The 13,827-nt window shown below is 43.0% G+C and overlaps 2 protein-coding genes across 3 annotated transcripts in view; both read left to right on the top strand.

The window, feature by feature from the left end:
• The window catches only part of LOC104947604 (nuclear apoptosis-inducing factor 1-like), an 8,647-nt gene extending 4,630 nt beyond the window's left edge, over window positions 1–4,017 (top strand). Inside the window, exons 3-4 of the mRNA XM_010773653.1 lie at window positions 595–599; window positions 3,983–4,017. Coding sequence (XP_010771955.1) covers window positions 595–599; window positions 3,983–4,017 — 40 coding nt within the window. The remainder of the gene's footprint in view (window positions 1–594; window positions 600–3,982) is intronic.
• Window positions 4,018–4,066: 49 nt separating this feature from the next.
• On the top strand, window positions 4,067–11,872 carry LOC104947605 (calcium-binding mitochondrial carrier protein SCaMC-2-B-like). 2 transcript variants are annotated; one of them, XM_010773655.1, is made up of 11 exons: window positions 4,067–4,305; window positions 5,677–5,803; window positions 5,954–6,041; window positions 6,353–6,388; window positions 6,711–6,822; window positions 7,570–7,728; window positions 7,828–7,980; window positions 8,071–8,178; window positions 8,594–8,761; window positions 8,951–9,101; window positions 10,163–11,872. In XM_010773655.1, exons 1-11 carry the CDS (start codon window positions 4,081–4,083, stop codon window positions 10,345–10,347), a joined length of 1,512 nt encoding a protein of 503 aa, XP_010771957.1. In that variant the 5' UTR covers window positions 4,067–4,080; the 3' UTR covers window positions 10,348–11,872. The 2 variants fall into 2 exon arrangements, with proteins under 2 accessions (XP_010771957.1, XP_010771958.1); XM_010773656.1 differs by lacking the exon at window positions 6,353–6,388.
• Window positions 11,873–13,827: the final 1,955 nt, after the last annotated feature.

Raw genomic sequence — 13,827 nt, forward strand, 5'->3', positions numbered from 1 at the left:
GTCACCATACTTTTTGGTACGTCGATTACTGTCTGGGCTCGCTTCAAACACATGTTCCTCTTCTCCTCACCTGGTTCTTGTCTCGGACTCCCTGGGACAATCAAAATCAACTTGTTCCCAGGCCTGAGCCTGGGGAGAGGTTTCATTGGGACATCCATGCCAGAAACTCCATACTCCACTCCTCCCTGTTCACGTTCTCGGACTTTGAGGTTCAAGAAACCTCTCACGCTTCCTCCTAGACTACTAAGTGGCACAGCTTACGTCGTCTGTCCAGGTTTTCCTACCTACTGTCTCCTCTCCCTCCGACGGAAATCGTCACACGTCAAGTAGTCTCTGTCGTTTCCTCTCGTCAAAGACAACTTCACTGGACGGAACTTTGGTCTGACCACGCCTAGGTCTTTCCAACAAGACTACCTCTCCTGTCCTCTCAACAAATTTTCTGTCGCGCAAGTTCACAAAATCTGTCCTTGCCTCCTCTCTCTGTCGGACATCAAATTATTGTAGTCTGCCAACTTCTCACCCAAAGAAATCCTCTTCCCAATGAGAACGGAGGAACTCTGACCAAACCTTTCACTGGTCTTCAATCTCTTTCACAACTACTTTACCACTCTTTGCCATACTTATAGGCCTCGCTGTCAGGCTTCCTCCAAAACTCCCCTATACCCAGTCTCCTGTCCACCATCCTTGCCGTCTCCATTACTCCCATTCTTGGAGTGAACCTCTCTCTCCCCTCTTCCTCCAGTCACACGCCCACACTTCCCTCCCAGACCACTGGGTACGCCACTCATTTCACTCAGTCTTTTCTTCTTCTCACCTTATAGTAGTTGGAAGAAAAGTTTCACCAATTGTTTCAAACGAACTGTCTTCCCTCTCTGCCCCTTCCCCGAAACCCCCCAGGTTCTCCCACCTCTTCTATCTTTTATCAAAAAACCCTAACCTTATCCTCTAACCTAGAATAGAACTTTCTTTCACCGAAAAACGGGACTCTCTACCTTGTTCTTTCTCCTTACGACACCCAACTAATTCTGTCCTTTCCCCCGCTCAGAGACCCCAGGTCGTCGCACGCATCTCTGCTTGCCTAGCAGACATCTCTCAGTGGATGTCTGCTCATCACCTCAAGCTAAACCTTGACAAGACTGAACTGCTTTCCTTCCGGGAAAAGATTGTCCCCACTCTTGACCTAACAATCAACATCGGCACCTCTGTTGTTTCCTCGACTCAGACTGCAAGGAATCTGGGTGTGACCCTAGATAACAAACTGTCCTTCACTGCAAACATCGCTGCTACAACCCGCTGCTGCAGATACACTCTTTACAACATCAGGAGGATACGTCCCCAGCTGACCCAGAAAGCGACGCAGGTTCTGGTCCAGGCTCTCGTCATCTCACGCCTAGACTACTGCAACTCCCTCCTGGCTGGTCTACCTGCCAGTGCCATCCGACCTCTGCAGCTCATCCAGAAAGCAGCGGCTCGTCTGGTCTTCAACCTTCCAAAATTCTCACACACCACGCCGCTCCCTTCACTGGCTTCCGGAAACTGCTAGAATCCACTTCAAGACACTGGTACTTGCGTACCATGCTGCGAATGGATCTGGCCCTTACTACATCCAGGACATGGTTAAACCGTACACCCCAGCACGTGCACTCCGCTCTGCATCAGCCAAACAGCTCGCTGCACCCTCACTGCAAGGGGGACCCAAGTTCCCATCAGCAAAAACTCGTGGGTTTGCTATCCTGGCTCCAAAATGGTGGAATGAGCTCCCCATTGAAATCAGGACAGCAGAAAGCTTACACATCCTCCGGCGCAGACTGAAAACTCATCTCTTTCGACTCCACTTTGAGCGATATAATTACTAACAAAGCACTTATATACTAATAAAGGGCTGGCTTATCTAAAGCCAGTTGAGTAGCACTTGAAATGTTTGGCTCTATGAAACCTGATGTACTTATATGATTCTGTTTTCTTCAAGGTTGTATCTTCCTGGTCGAATGCACTTATTGTAAGTCGCTTTTGATAAAAGCGAGAGCTAAATGCAATGTAATGTAATGTAAAGTAGATTGACTTTGTTTGAATAGCATCATTTCTACCACAACACTTGATAAGAAGACATAATACTTGATGAATGCAGTGCAAAAGACATTCAGAATTATGGGTTCCAGCCTATTATGCCAACATTTTAAGTAGATCTTCTAACTTTTTCAATGGACAACAATGTCATGTTTTATGTTACAAAAAAGGTTCTCAATTCAAATTTCAGAGCATAAATATAGCAGCCAACTATTAAGCTATGTAATGATGAATTGTGAATGTGAATTTACTTCACTAGAGGCAAATGTTTTTTGTCCCTTCACTGGCTTGGAAAGTACATGAATTGGAAAAGAATGACAATTTTGCGCATATATGTCCGTAGCCTTAAACTGTAGGAACCCTGGTAAACATTTTTTTTTTTACCCGTAGGACAACTGGGCATTTTGATAAAAGACATAGATTGAGCAGTGAGTCGTCTACTGGTTAATACAAATTGTCACAAAAAGTCTTAAATTACCTCTTCCAACTTTGAATAATTCACTGAATCAAAAAATGCTACGAGAAATTCTCCCCGGTTTAAAAAAAAAAGTGTGTGCTCTTTGGACAAGATATTTGAGCTATCCTTCTAAATATGGATCAAATCCAAAGCAAAACCTTGTTGATTGTTTAATTTCTTATATTCCAGTACATAGGCTTATAATACCTCTACCAACAGTAAAAGCAGCTATTGTTTTTTAGGTTTTGGACTAAAGCTGAGTCGTGAGAGAGAACCATGAGTAGATCTGTGAAAGTGACATTTTAAGGACTTAATATACTTGAGGGGTTTGCATACATCTTTAGTGTATCATAGACAACAGAATTTAGTCCAAAAACTAAATTGTTACTTTTTAATTATTAAAACTAAAACAGGGAAAAGTGTTCAACCTCTCCAATTGCCTAAAGGTTTTTCTAGATCAACACATGACTGGTTTTGGTTGTAGAATTTGATACAAATAAAAAATTGGAATAGGTAGAAACTGAAATGTGATATCTCTCATGCTAGTAGGTAGAGCCTGGTTGCAGTATTTGAGCATCGGGACCTGCATAGGTTTTTTGTTGGACATATAAGAGAGATCCTCGAGAGGTTATTGACAGAGAGAGTTTCTGTCAATAACCAATTCCTCCTGGGATCAGTGTGCTCTACTGGCAGTGCAGTCAATGAAACAGATCTGCAGACAGCAGCTGGAAGTCTTGAGCAATTTAAGAAAATACTGTAGTTTTCACAGCGGGAGGAACCCTCTATGTGTTCAAATAGGGCTGAGCTCTGATGTCGGGTGGATGGGTTCGCCTGCTGGATGCTGACTATGAGCCTGCAATGACTCAGGAGGAGGATGAGGGAGGGAGGCATCAGTCAGCAGATTTTCTGCTGTGAGGGAGGGGCTACTGAGGGGAAACCCTGCTCTCACTCCGCCCACTCCTTCTTCTCTGGCTAAAGATTGATGGCATGAATTAATTTCCATGCGGCAATCCTTTTCTCCATTGGCTGAGAGGCTCATTCCACGGCTTGACGATTGAACCTGCTAGTATGAGCTGCAGTGATTGGTCGGGCTCAGCTGCAGTGAGGATGCAGGTTTCTGCAGGTTCTCTTTACTGCATTTCTTTGGCTGCTGCTAGTGAAGCCGGCAAAATGGCAAATCCTGACTGCTGGTGCTGCTACAAATAATTCCTCAACCTAACAAGAAGTACTTGGAGTGCAAAATTCTGGGTCATTCCTCAGAAGTAACACAGCAAGAGTTGGATATGAGAATTTAGTTTTTATCCTGCTGCTTTTTTTTTACGTCTGTCGACCTGAGCCTGGCTGTCTGTCAAGTGAGTGATGTAATGAGAAAAGATCCAGTAAGAAGATGAGACACTGAGCTGGACCAGTGAGTAGGAAGAAAGAGGAGAACTCAGCCCCACTCTGTCCTCAGCTGACCTTTCCACACCTTTTCTGCTATTGCATGTCTTTGATTTCAGCCAGCAGCACACAGTGAAGTTTTGTTGCTGCGAGACACACTTAGTCCCAGCTTGAGTATGATGGAGGGGATGCTTACTTTCCTGTGCCAGAGGCTTTTTGGCAGGACGCAGTGTCAGCCTGCTGATCCTCAGTTGCCAGGGGAGAAAGAGACAGAGGCCGATGGGAACTGCAGAGAGAAAAATACTGTGCCCTCCTTTGACAGTAAAGAAATCAGCAGGACTGAAACTCCAAAGAAGAACACTGTATATATCCTTGTGGCACCTCCTAAGAGTCTTCAACAGGTAGGATAAAGCAGGAGACTGGACTTCTGACCTTTGTATCCATCACTAACATTAGGAGAGAGTTTTAAATTGTCCTGTGAGATTTCTCGACATCTCCTGGATGTGACATTTCAGAGCAACGCTGTTCCCAAGTACAGCCTCCCAGAGCTGCTGATCTCAGTGTTGTTGGTCTCTGTTTACCCACTGTTGGCTCACTGAGCTAAAGGCTATTTTCCAGAAACACATTGCTCTGTACTCAGACATCTACACCTGGAAACTACCAAGTGCAAACACTCTTAACTGACCAGCTCTACTGAAGCTGCAAAGGGTACCACAGTTAGAGCAGTCAATACACAGCGGAATACTTTCGAGTTCTAGCTGGAACATTTAGATGTTTAAACAGCTTATGCTTTAGCAAGATAAATAAAGTGCCTATCGGTATACCTATCAGCATTTGATAGATTTGATTAGGGCTGTTGAAATGTGCATCATACAATTGAAAATGACACAATCAGTATGGCTGCTTTTCATTCAGTGTAGTGTAGTTCCATCTGTGCTCTGATGATGCTTTTCAGGAATATGCCACAAAGAGAAAACAATCTTTCTTTATTGTGATCCTTCAACTTACAGTTACACAGTGGAGGGAACCTCATGTGTCTGTGTCTATATGTCCCAGGATCTAACTGAGACCACAATGAGTTAGACTATTTGTTAAGGATTGGGGGCTTTGCTAGTAAAAGGTGTCATGTTGTCAGTTGTACTGTGATAACATATGGTTACTTTAAAGACAAATGTACAGTCAATAGCTAATCAAGAGTGCTGCCATACAATTTAAGCTAGTTGTTTGACCAATGGACTTGTCTCCATCCTGTGAGTTAATTGTGCACATAGTTGTTTGTTTTTTGCTTAGTCAGTTGCTCCTCCTGGCTAACAGCACTAATGATTTGGAAAAGTATTGCTCAGGTGGATTCTGTGAAATATACCAAAATGTAGAGTACCACTTTGGTCTGCTCGTGCAGGTGTTCCTTCCCTCAGGTAGCCATTACCTGTCTGTGTGTATTCAAGCTCCAGCTCACTGTTAATCCTTGTAGAAATCCTTCCAGTTGCTTTAGCAGACTATATTGGCAGAGCATGGAAGGGACTGTCTTAGAGTACAGATAAGCTGAAATGTGTGATAGCTGTAAAGTGGTCTGAACTGCAGGCTGCGTCAACATTGCACAGATGACAGGAGATGGTGGAAGCTTCCACTCTGACCTTCTGTTTGTCACATCACTCTGTCCACAAAGCTATGGAGGAATCGGCTAATATCCTTTACAGTCACTGTATGTACAGCTAATGCAACAAGCACTACTGAGAATCAGTCCCTCAAAAGCTTCTATTCTCTCCTTATAGAAAATAGTGAAAGCAGGAGACAAGGACCTGGACGGACAGTTAGACTTTGAAGAGTTTGTCCATTATCTCAGAGACCACGAGAAGAAACTCCGGCTGGTCTTCAAGAGTCTCGACAAGAAGAATGATGGTAAGGAATCTTCTTAGAATGTGTGTTAAAAACAGATAGGACAAATACATGATCACACTGTCACAGGATGGTTAAGTATTGCATCATGAAGTATTGCACAAGAGGAGCAGAGCTTCAAGTCTAACCTCTAGACTTATTTTTGTGATGTAGGCCGGATTGACTCGCAAGAAATAATGCAGTCTCTGCGTGACCTGGGGGTGATCATCTCTGAGGAACAGTCTGAGAAGATCCTCAGAAGGTGAGAGAAATGCTGGGATCCACTTCTAATGTGTGTGTGTGTGTGTGTGTGTGTGTGTGTGTGTGTGTGTGTGTGTGTGTGTGTGTGTGTGTGTGTGTGTGTGTGTGTGTGTTTCTTTTTTATGTCTCTCTTTAACTACTCTTCCGTAATATCATTACGTTTTAACTCGGCTGCTGTTCTTTTCTACTCATGTAAACTTCTAATGTTCTATCCATTAGCAGCAACTGTCTCAGTGTGATCCTTGTCCAATCCCTCTAACCACTTCCTGTCTGTCCCCTTGTCTGTCTGTTCTTCTCTTTGGGTGCTCTCAGAATATGGAGGGGTCATATCTGGGCCCCTATCTTGTAGTAAGTAGCTTCTATAGTGTTAATCGTCAGTGCTAATCAGTCAGTCTAATTCAGTTACTGCAATTTATTTAGCTATTTCAGAATTACCAATTAACACAATGGAAAAACTAAGAAATGCTGTGTTAATACAGTGAATCAGGCACAGAGTGCAAGCAAAGCATCCTGCTGCAACAACAGAATGCACTTGAACTCATAGATGGAGCCATGATCACAGTATCACAACTTTGGAGAAGTAACAGTGCATGTGAGCAGACTGCCATCTTTGTTCTTTCTACTCTCTAAAACTGTCAGATTCATAAAAGTGTTTTATTTTCCTCCCCAGTATGGACAAAAATGGCACAATGACTATTGACTGGAATGAGTGGCGGGATTATCACCTCCTCCATCCAGCAGACAACATTCCTGAGATCATCCTCTACTGGAAACACTCCACGGTACACACTCTGCTTCAAAACCAACATTATGAGTCAAATCTCATCCCTCCTACTGAAATATACTGAATGAATAAGTGTGAGCAATGCATGAGAAGAGCAAGAAGTAAATATGTCTCCAGGATGTCACGTTAGAAATTATGAAAATACAATAGAAACATAAATAAACAGCCACTAATAGATGCTAATTGTATTAGCTTGCTTACCCTGAGATATGTCCTCCTCAACCTACCACCCACAAAAAGAGTAATAATTAACCCCATGAACAATATTTACCTTTGAACGGAGCAGATAATTAACCTTGTTTCACCTTCTGGAATTTTATAATGAATTATAATAATGATAACACTGAATCCTTTGTTAAGCCCAATGGAGCATGGAACATGCAGCAGTTTGAACTGTATCACACCGCACCGGCACATCAGTGTGCTGATCAGCGAGGATGTGTAGGGGGTGGTGCCAGACTGGTAAATAAAATCATGTGACCACAAAGCTTTGCTCACGTTGGCTGTCTCCCCTTTATCATCAGCACTTAACCCAGAGGCATGTTTCTCTTTGACTAGTCCTGTGAGGGGACCCCCAGACATGCAGCTCAGTTGCATTTCCCCCCAGTAGAGACTTACCTCTGCCGATGCGTGCTGTGCACTACATCAAACTAATATTGTATCTCAATATCAGTTTGACAGCATTTGTGTTTGATGGTATGAGTATGGTATACACTAACACCTTTATACTCTGCTCCCCCCTCAGATCTTTGATGTTGGTGAGAGTGTGTTGGTCCCTGATGAGTTCACAGCTGAAGAGAAGAAAACAGGAATGTTGTGGCGACATCTAGTGGCTGGAGGTGGAGCGGGCGCTGTGTCTCGAACCTGTACTGCACCACTGGACAGGCTCAAAGTACTCATGCAGGTAAAGTATGCACACTGATGACTTTACTAAACAAAAGGAAGATATTGAGTGGTCACAGTATGAAAACAAGTGGACTGTGTTTCCTGTGCTGGGCTCCAGGTTCACTCCTCCAAGAGCAACAGCATGCGTATCTCTGGAGGCTTCATGCAGATGATCCGAGAGGGAGGTGTGAGGTCACTGTGGCGAGGCAACGGCATCAATGTCCTTAAAATAGCCCCCGAGTCTGCTATTAAGTTCATGGCCTACGAACAGGTTTGCACCAATACAGCAATGACCCCAGTAAGAGCTGTATTTCCCTCACATTTTGTGCTGTTGCATGACATAAACATTCCTGTCTGTCAGATTAAACGATTGATGGGAAGTAACCAGGAGACGCTGGGCATTGCGGAGCGGCTGGTGGCCGGCTCTCTGGCTGGAGCCATCGCTCAGAGCAGCATCTACCCCATGGAGGTTAGAGACCAGGATCACTAATGCCTTTACCAGAGAGACCTCGCTAACAAAATAATTCTATTAATTTTGTCACTGTTTTGTAGCAACTTTTTTTTATTTTTGCAGTATGCAGAAACTGGATTATTTTTGTATTGTGACTGACTGCCCATTTGAACTTTTAGCCTTGAAACCATCATGTTCTGTACTGTGACCTCCTTTCTGGAGGAATCAGATCTTCACTCGCAGACTCACAGACCTCCAGTTATGTACAAAGTGTGAGCAAGTCATTTATGTAAATGAGGTTCATGACACCCAAGCTATTTAAATGTGAAAGATAATGCACGGCATATATATAATAGTCTATGTTTGTTGGACAAAGTGGTGTTTTCCTTCACCTGTCAGAAGGCCTGACGACCCTCTCTGTCCACTCGCTCAGGTCCTGAAGACACGCTTAGCTCTGAGGAAGACGGGCCAGTACTCGGGCATCGTGCATTGTGCCAAACATATCTTTCAGAAGGAGGGGGCGGCTGCTTTCTACAAGGGCTACGTCCCCAACATGCTGGGCATCATCCCCTACGCTGGCATCGACCTGGCAGTCTATGAGGTGTGTGTGGTGGTTGTCCTTCTGATGGCCTGTGGGGTACAACTGTCCCTGGGTCTGGTGGATTTTGTCCGGATGCTGCAGTACTGCCTGCCAACGGGAGCAGGCAGAACAGTTTGTTGCTGGGGTGATGGTGATGATACCTTCTCTTTGTTGTGTGGTTGAAAGTGACAGCTGTCCTCCCCTCTGCAGACTCTGAAAAATTACTGGCTGCAGCGCTTCGCCACAGACAGCGCTGACCCGGGGGTGTTCGTGCTGCTGGCCTGCGGCACCACCTCTTGCACCTGTGGCCAGCTGTCCAGCTACCCCCTGGCCCTGGTCCGCACTCGGATGCAGGCACAAGGTCAGTCCCTGCAGAACTCTCCTTTACTGTACACAGTGGTGGAAGGTAACCAAGTATATTTACCCAAGTATTGTACTTAAGTACTTTTTTGTACACATTTGTACTGTACTTGAGTATTTAATTTTAATGCCACTTTATACTTTTACTATGCTACATTTCAGAGGAAAATATTGCACGTTTTACTATAAACATTTACTAGTTACTTTGTACATGTGCAAATATGTTAATATGGCATAATGCGATACGGTACTACTAATCTACGCAGTATTTCACGTGTCAAAATTTGGTCCACAACGACAAACTACAATCCTTAAATGCTCTTGAAAGTAGAAAAACATTATAATATAATTACTATTATTATAACAAAGTACTAAGATCTATTCTGCATAAAAAGTGCTTTTACTGTTGATATAATGCATTTAGTTGATAATACTAATTTTGTACTTTTACTTAAGTAAAGGATATGGGTTATTCTTACAACACTGACAACTGCTGTCTGTTAAAAATGTATAAAGATATGATAAGGTTCAGGAACAGCCCCATCCATTGTTCTTATTAGTCAGTACTTTTTTGTAAGGACTGTACCTCAAGGTCCAACTGTACCTCAAGGTCCAACTGTACCTATTGCTACAACATTTTAGTTTCTTAAACCTCTCTTACTACAGCTGGACATAAGTCGTTTCTTATATCAATTTTCCAAAAGTCTTAAAAATGCTAATACATGGAAAGTAGGACTTTATGAAGCCTTTTTCTTACCCACAGTATGAGGTAACAGTAGCTAGTGCATGTAGGAGTACAACACATTTTGCAGGTGCAAGTAGATTCCAAAATATGCTAATGGTAATAAAAGATATAAGAGCTAGAACTAAGATAAGAATACAGTTCTAAATGTAAAGTTGATATAGTTGAAAATATTCACAGGTAGAAGGTAACTAAGTAGTTTTACTCCAGAACTTTACTTCAGTTGTACTTAAAGGTCCAGGTTGGAGCATCTGTGGTGTACGTGGTGTTTCAGGAGTTCACATGTGTTGGATCAGCCTGTCTCCCTCTGTTTTCCTCAGCTACCCAGGAAGGGGGCCCTCAAATGACCATGAGCACCCTGTTCAGACACATCGTTAAGACCGAGGGGCCCTTGGGACTCTATCGGGGCCTGGCTCCCAACTTCATGAAGGTCATTCCATCAGTCAGCATCAGCTATGTGGTCTACGAGTACCTCAAGGTCCAACTGGGGGTCCAGTCAAAGTGAGGAGGGGCAGAGGCTGGAGGCTGGCGGCTTTATGCGTTTTGTTTTGAGCTGAAGATTTGCTGCGTTGGCCTCCAAGAAACATGCAGCTGACACTCGACATATTCAAATCCCATTATGAAATATCAGGGTTTGAAAAATAAAGGTGAGGTGATATGAATGAAGAGGAATGAGAACCTGAAGGCAGAGAGGTTGATGAAGACTCGATTGAAGCAACTCATTGTAGTTACTCTTATATAAACATGTCTTGCGCAATTCAGGGGACAAATGTTTACATTAAATTCATGGCAGTAGTTTACTGGGGTACCAGCAACTTGCCAATGATATGTCAGGAGCTCCTGCTCAGTGTGAAGGGAGAATCTTTGTCTTAAAGGGCTCTGCTATAGCACATCACAGACATCATTCATGTTTTTCTTACACGTGCTCTCAGGCTCTCTCAGTTGGCCGCTTGCTGCAGCCCCAAGGACAACGATACAGTAGCTGTAGCTTAGTAATTCATACGCACACAAGATTGAATCAGGACCATAACGTTGTTTATGGAACATAACATTTCCTTTTGTTTTCCAAGGTCCAATGTTCCTTTAAATCCATTAGATCCATTCAGTCAGTTGTTTTAGGGAGCGAGATGTGACCGAGCAGGAAAGCAGCAACATGTCTCATCATGATGTGACTTCATTTGTTTAACAATGATTCACTGGAAAGCATGTTTTTAGGATTATATGTTGTGCTTTTTGACCTTATTATTCAGTCCAGAACAGGAGAGACAGGAAGGGGAGGACATGCAGCATTTGTACTGTTAAGGGAAACATTGTGAGATTAAGTGGACACTGCAGATTCTGTATTTTTAAGAAATAGCAGTATAAAATGTTGAGTTTAGTGTCACGGGACACACCTCCATTCTTCCTTATTCCTGTACAAAATATCAGTTAACATATGTTTTCTTTTAAAGCAGGCCCCCTCTATGCAGGTTTCAAATGAGTCATCAGGAAAAAATGTCGTCTTAGCTCGTGACATTTGAATATTTCACCAGTCGGCTGAAGACATTTCCATTTTTTCTTGTACGAAGTAAATACAAGTCCTTCATTTGACCTGCTGCAGCTCTCTGACTGCAGCTGCAGATCCACGAGTGCCTTGTGTGCCTCTTACTTAAATGCACTTGAACACTATTAGAGGGGAAGTCTGTGGAACATTGAATGCACTTTAAGGTACTCCGCTTTAACTCCTGATTTTATTATTATTAATGTATTTATGTATTTATTTTTACAAAAAAGGATTCATGACTGCATTTGTGATGTATTGGTTATGCTGAATAAATACAGGTCTCTTTGATTTCAGAGTAATCCGTGGTCTGAGAACTGGAAGTAATAGAAGTAATCTGACATGGTTTCAAAGAAATAGAATGTTCAATACAAAGTTAAACAAAAAAAAAGGAAACAATAATGTGAATAAGTGGAGTAGAATACTTAAATCAACCAATATTTTGTGTAATAGTTGGAAAATGATTAAAACTCAACTAATTATTGGGAAATGTGTTTTTGTCATCATTGATATGTTGTCATGTGTAAATGCAGTTGCAACCACAGTATCAACACACACATATTTATATCTACTGTACCTATGTCCCTCTCCACATACAGTCTCCTCCAAAACTATTGGGCGAGGCCAACTGCTTTATTTTAGCTCTACACTGAAAACAATTAGGTTTGACATCAGAAGATGAATATGAGACAAAAGGTCAGTATTTCAGCTTTTAACTCCAGGTATTTCCATCTAGATCTGTTAAACAACTGAGAAGAAAGCACCTTTTGTTTAAATCCACCCATTTTTCATGTGAGCAAAAGCATAGGAACAGAGACTTCAAGTGACCCTTTGACATCACCAAACTTTAGCATTCTTCTTTGTGATGCTCTTCCAGGCTTTCAGCGCAGCCTCTTTCAGTTGCTGTTTGTTTCGGGGGTTTCTCCCTTCAGTCTCCTCTTCAGCAGGTCAAATGCACGCTCAACAGGGTTGTAGTCTGGAGATTGACTTGGCCAGACCTTCCACTTCTTTTCCCGGATAAACTCCTTGGTGGTTTTGGCAGTGTGTTTGGGTCGTTGTCTTGCTGCATGATGAAGGATCTCCCGATCAGTTTGGTTGCATCCCTCTTTAAATTGGCAGACAAAATGTTTCTGTGGACTTCTGAGTTCATTTGGCTGGGGGAATACTCTTGTAGTTCGATGTGTGTAGAGGTGTGTGTGGTTAAACGTAGCAGCCTCGATCTCTATTCAGCTGTTCTAATGAAGGGAAACACAGTGAAGTAAACAGTAAAAGCCACAGCTCTTTGCCGCTGGTGCTGCTCTTCTCAGATTCTGCTGAGTTACACGTTACACCTTTGTGTCCATTCTATGGGCTTAGAACAGTCTCATAATACACACATGCACACAGAAGGATTCACACTTGTATTTCATGATCCGCAAAAGGATTCACACTTGTGTTTTTCAATGCACACACAAATATGTTCCGTTTCATATACATGTAAATAAAATCCAAATACAGAAAAAAGTTTTTACATATGTAGTTTTGATCCTCACATATTTGTTTTCCGTTTAAAAACACTGCACCTGTAAACACAAACCGCTTTCTGTGCACGGAACGCTGTGCATTTGTGTGTGTTTTTTTTTAGACTCCCCTGACGGTCACCAGATTCGTACTATCTATAGATGTCTCCTCAATTCTAAGCCAATCACATGAGCGCGCCCCCACGAGGGTAGATTTCTTGCGTTCATGACAGTAGTTATATTCATACGGCATCCATCACATTACTATGCATGAAAAGTGACAGGTGGTGTGACAGGTCACACCTCTCCCTACTTATGCTAATGAGCTAAGTCCCGCCTCCCTTTGTTCGAGATGGATGTCACACCTAGGTGTGATATCACACGTAGGTGTGAGAATCTTTGATGTGAGGGGTGAGGTGTCATAACACGTAGGTATGAAATGCCCCCCTGTGTAGCGCCTTTGTTGTCTAATCCTTTGATGTGAGGGTTGAGGTGTTATAACAGGCAGGTGTGATTTCACACCGGCATGTTATAAGCCTCTGATGTTAATCTAGGTGTTGATTAAGGCAGTCTCTTTGAAGATGTGTGCGAGACTGTCTCGCCCCCGTCCCCTCACAGCCCTTTGTTGTCTAATCTAATTAGCCTTTGATGTCTGTCCTTTGATCTGAGGGTTGAGGTGTTATAACAGGCAGGTTTGATTTCGCACCGGCATGTTATAAGCCTCTGATGTTAATCTAGGTGTTGATTAAGGCAGTCTCTTTGAAGATGTCCGTGAGACTGTCTCGCCCCCGTCCCCTCACAGCCCCGGCCTCTCCCCCTTTCTCCACCCCTTCCTGTCACACGCTGTGAGGCCAGAAGATAGTGGGGGTGGAGTTAGGTGGGAAAAAAGAAATCTGTGCAGACTAAATAAAAAGCCATTAATTTTCACTCACTAAATCACCTAAAA

Source organism: Notothenia coriiceps, unplaced genomic scaffold, assembly GCF_000735185.1.
Source record: "Notothenia coriiceps isolate Sejong01 unplaced genomic scaffold, NC01 NC01_scaffold00012815, whole genome shotgun sequence".
NCBI lineage: Eukaryota > Metazoa > Chordata > Actinopteri > Perciformes > Nototheniidae > Notothenia > Notothenia coriiceps.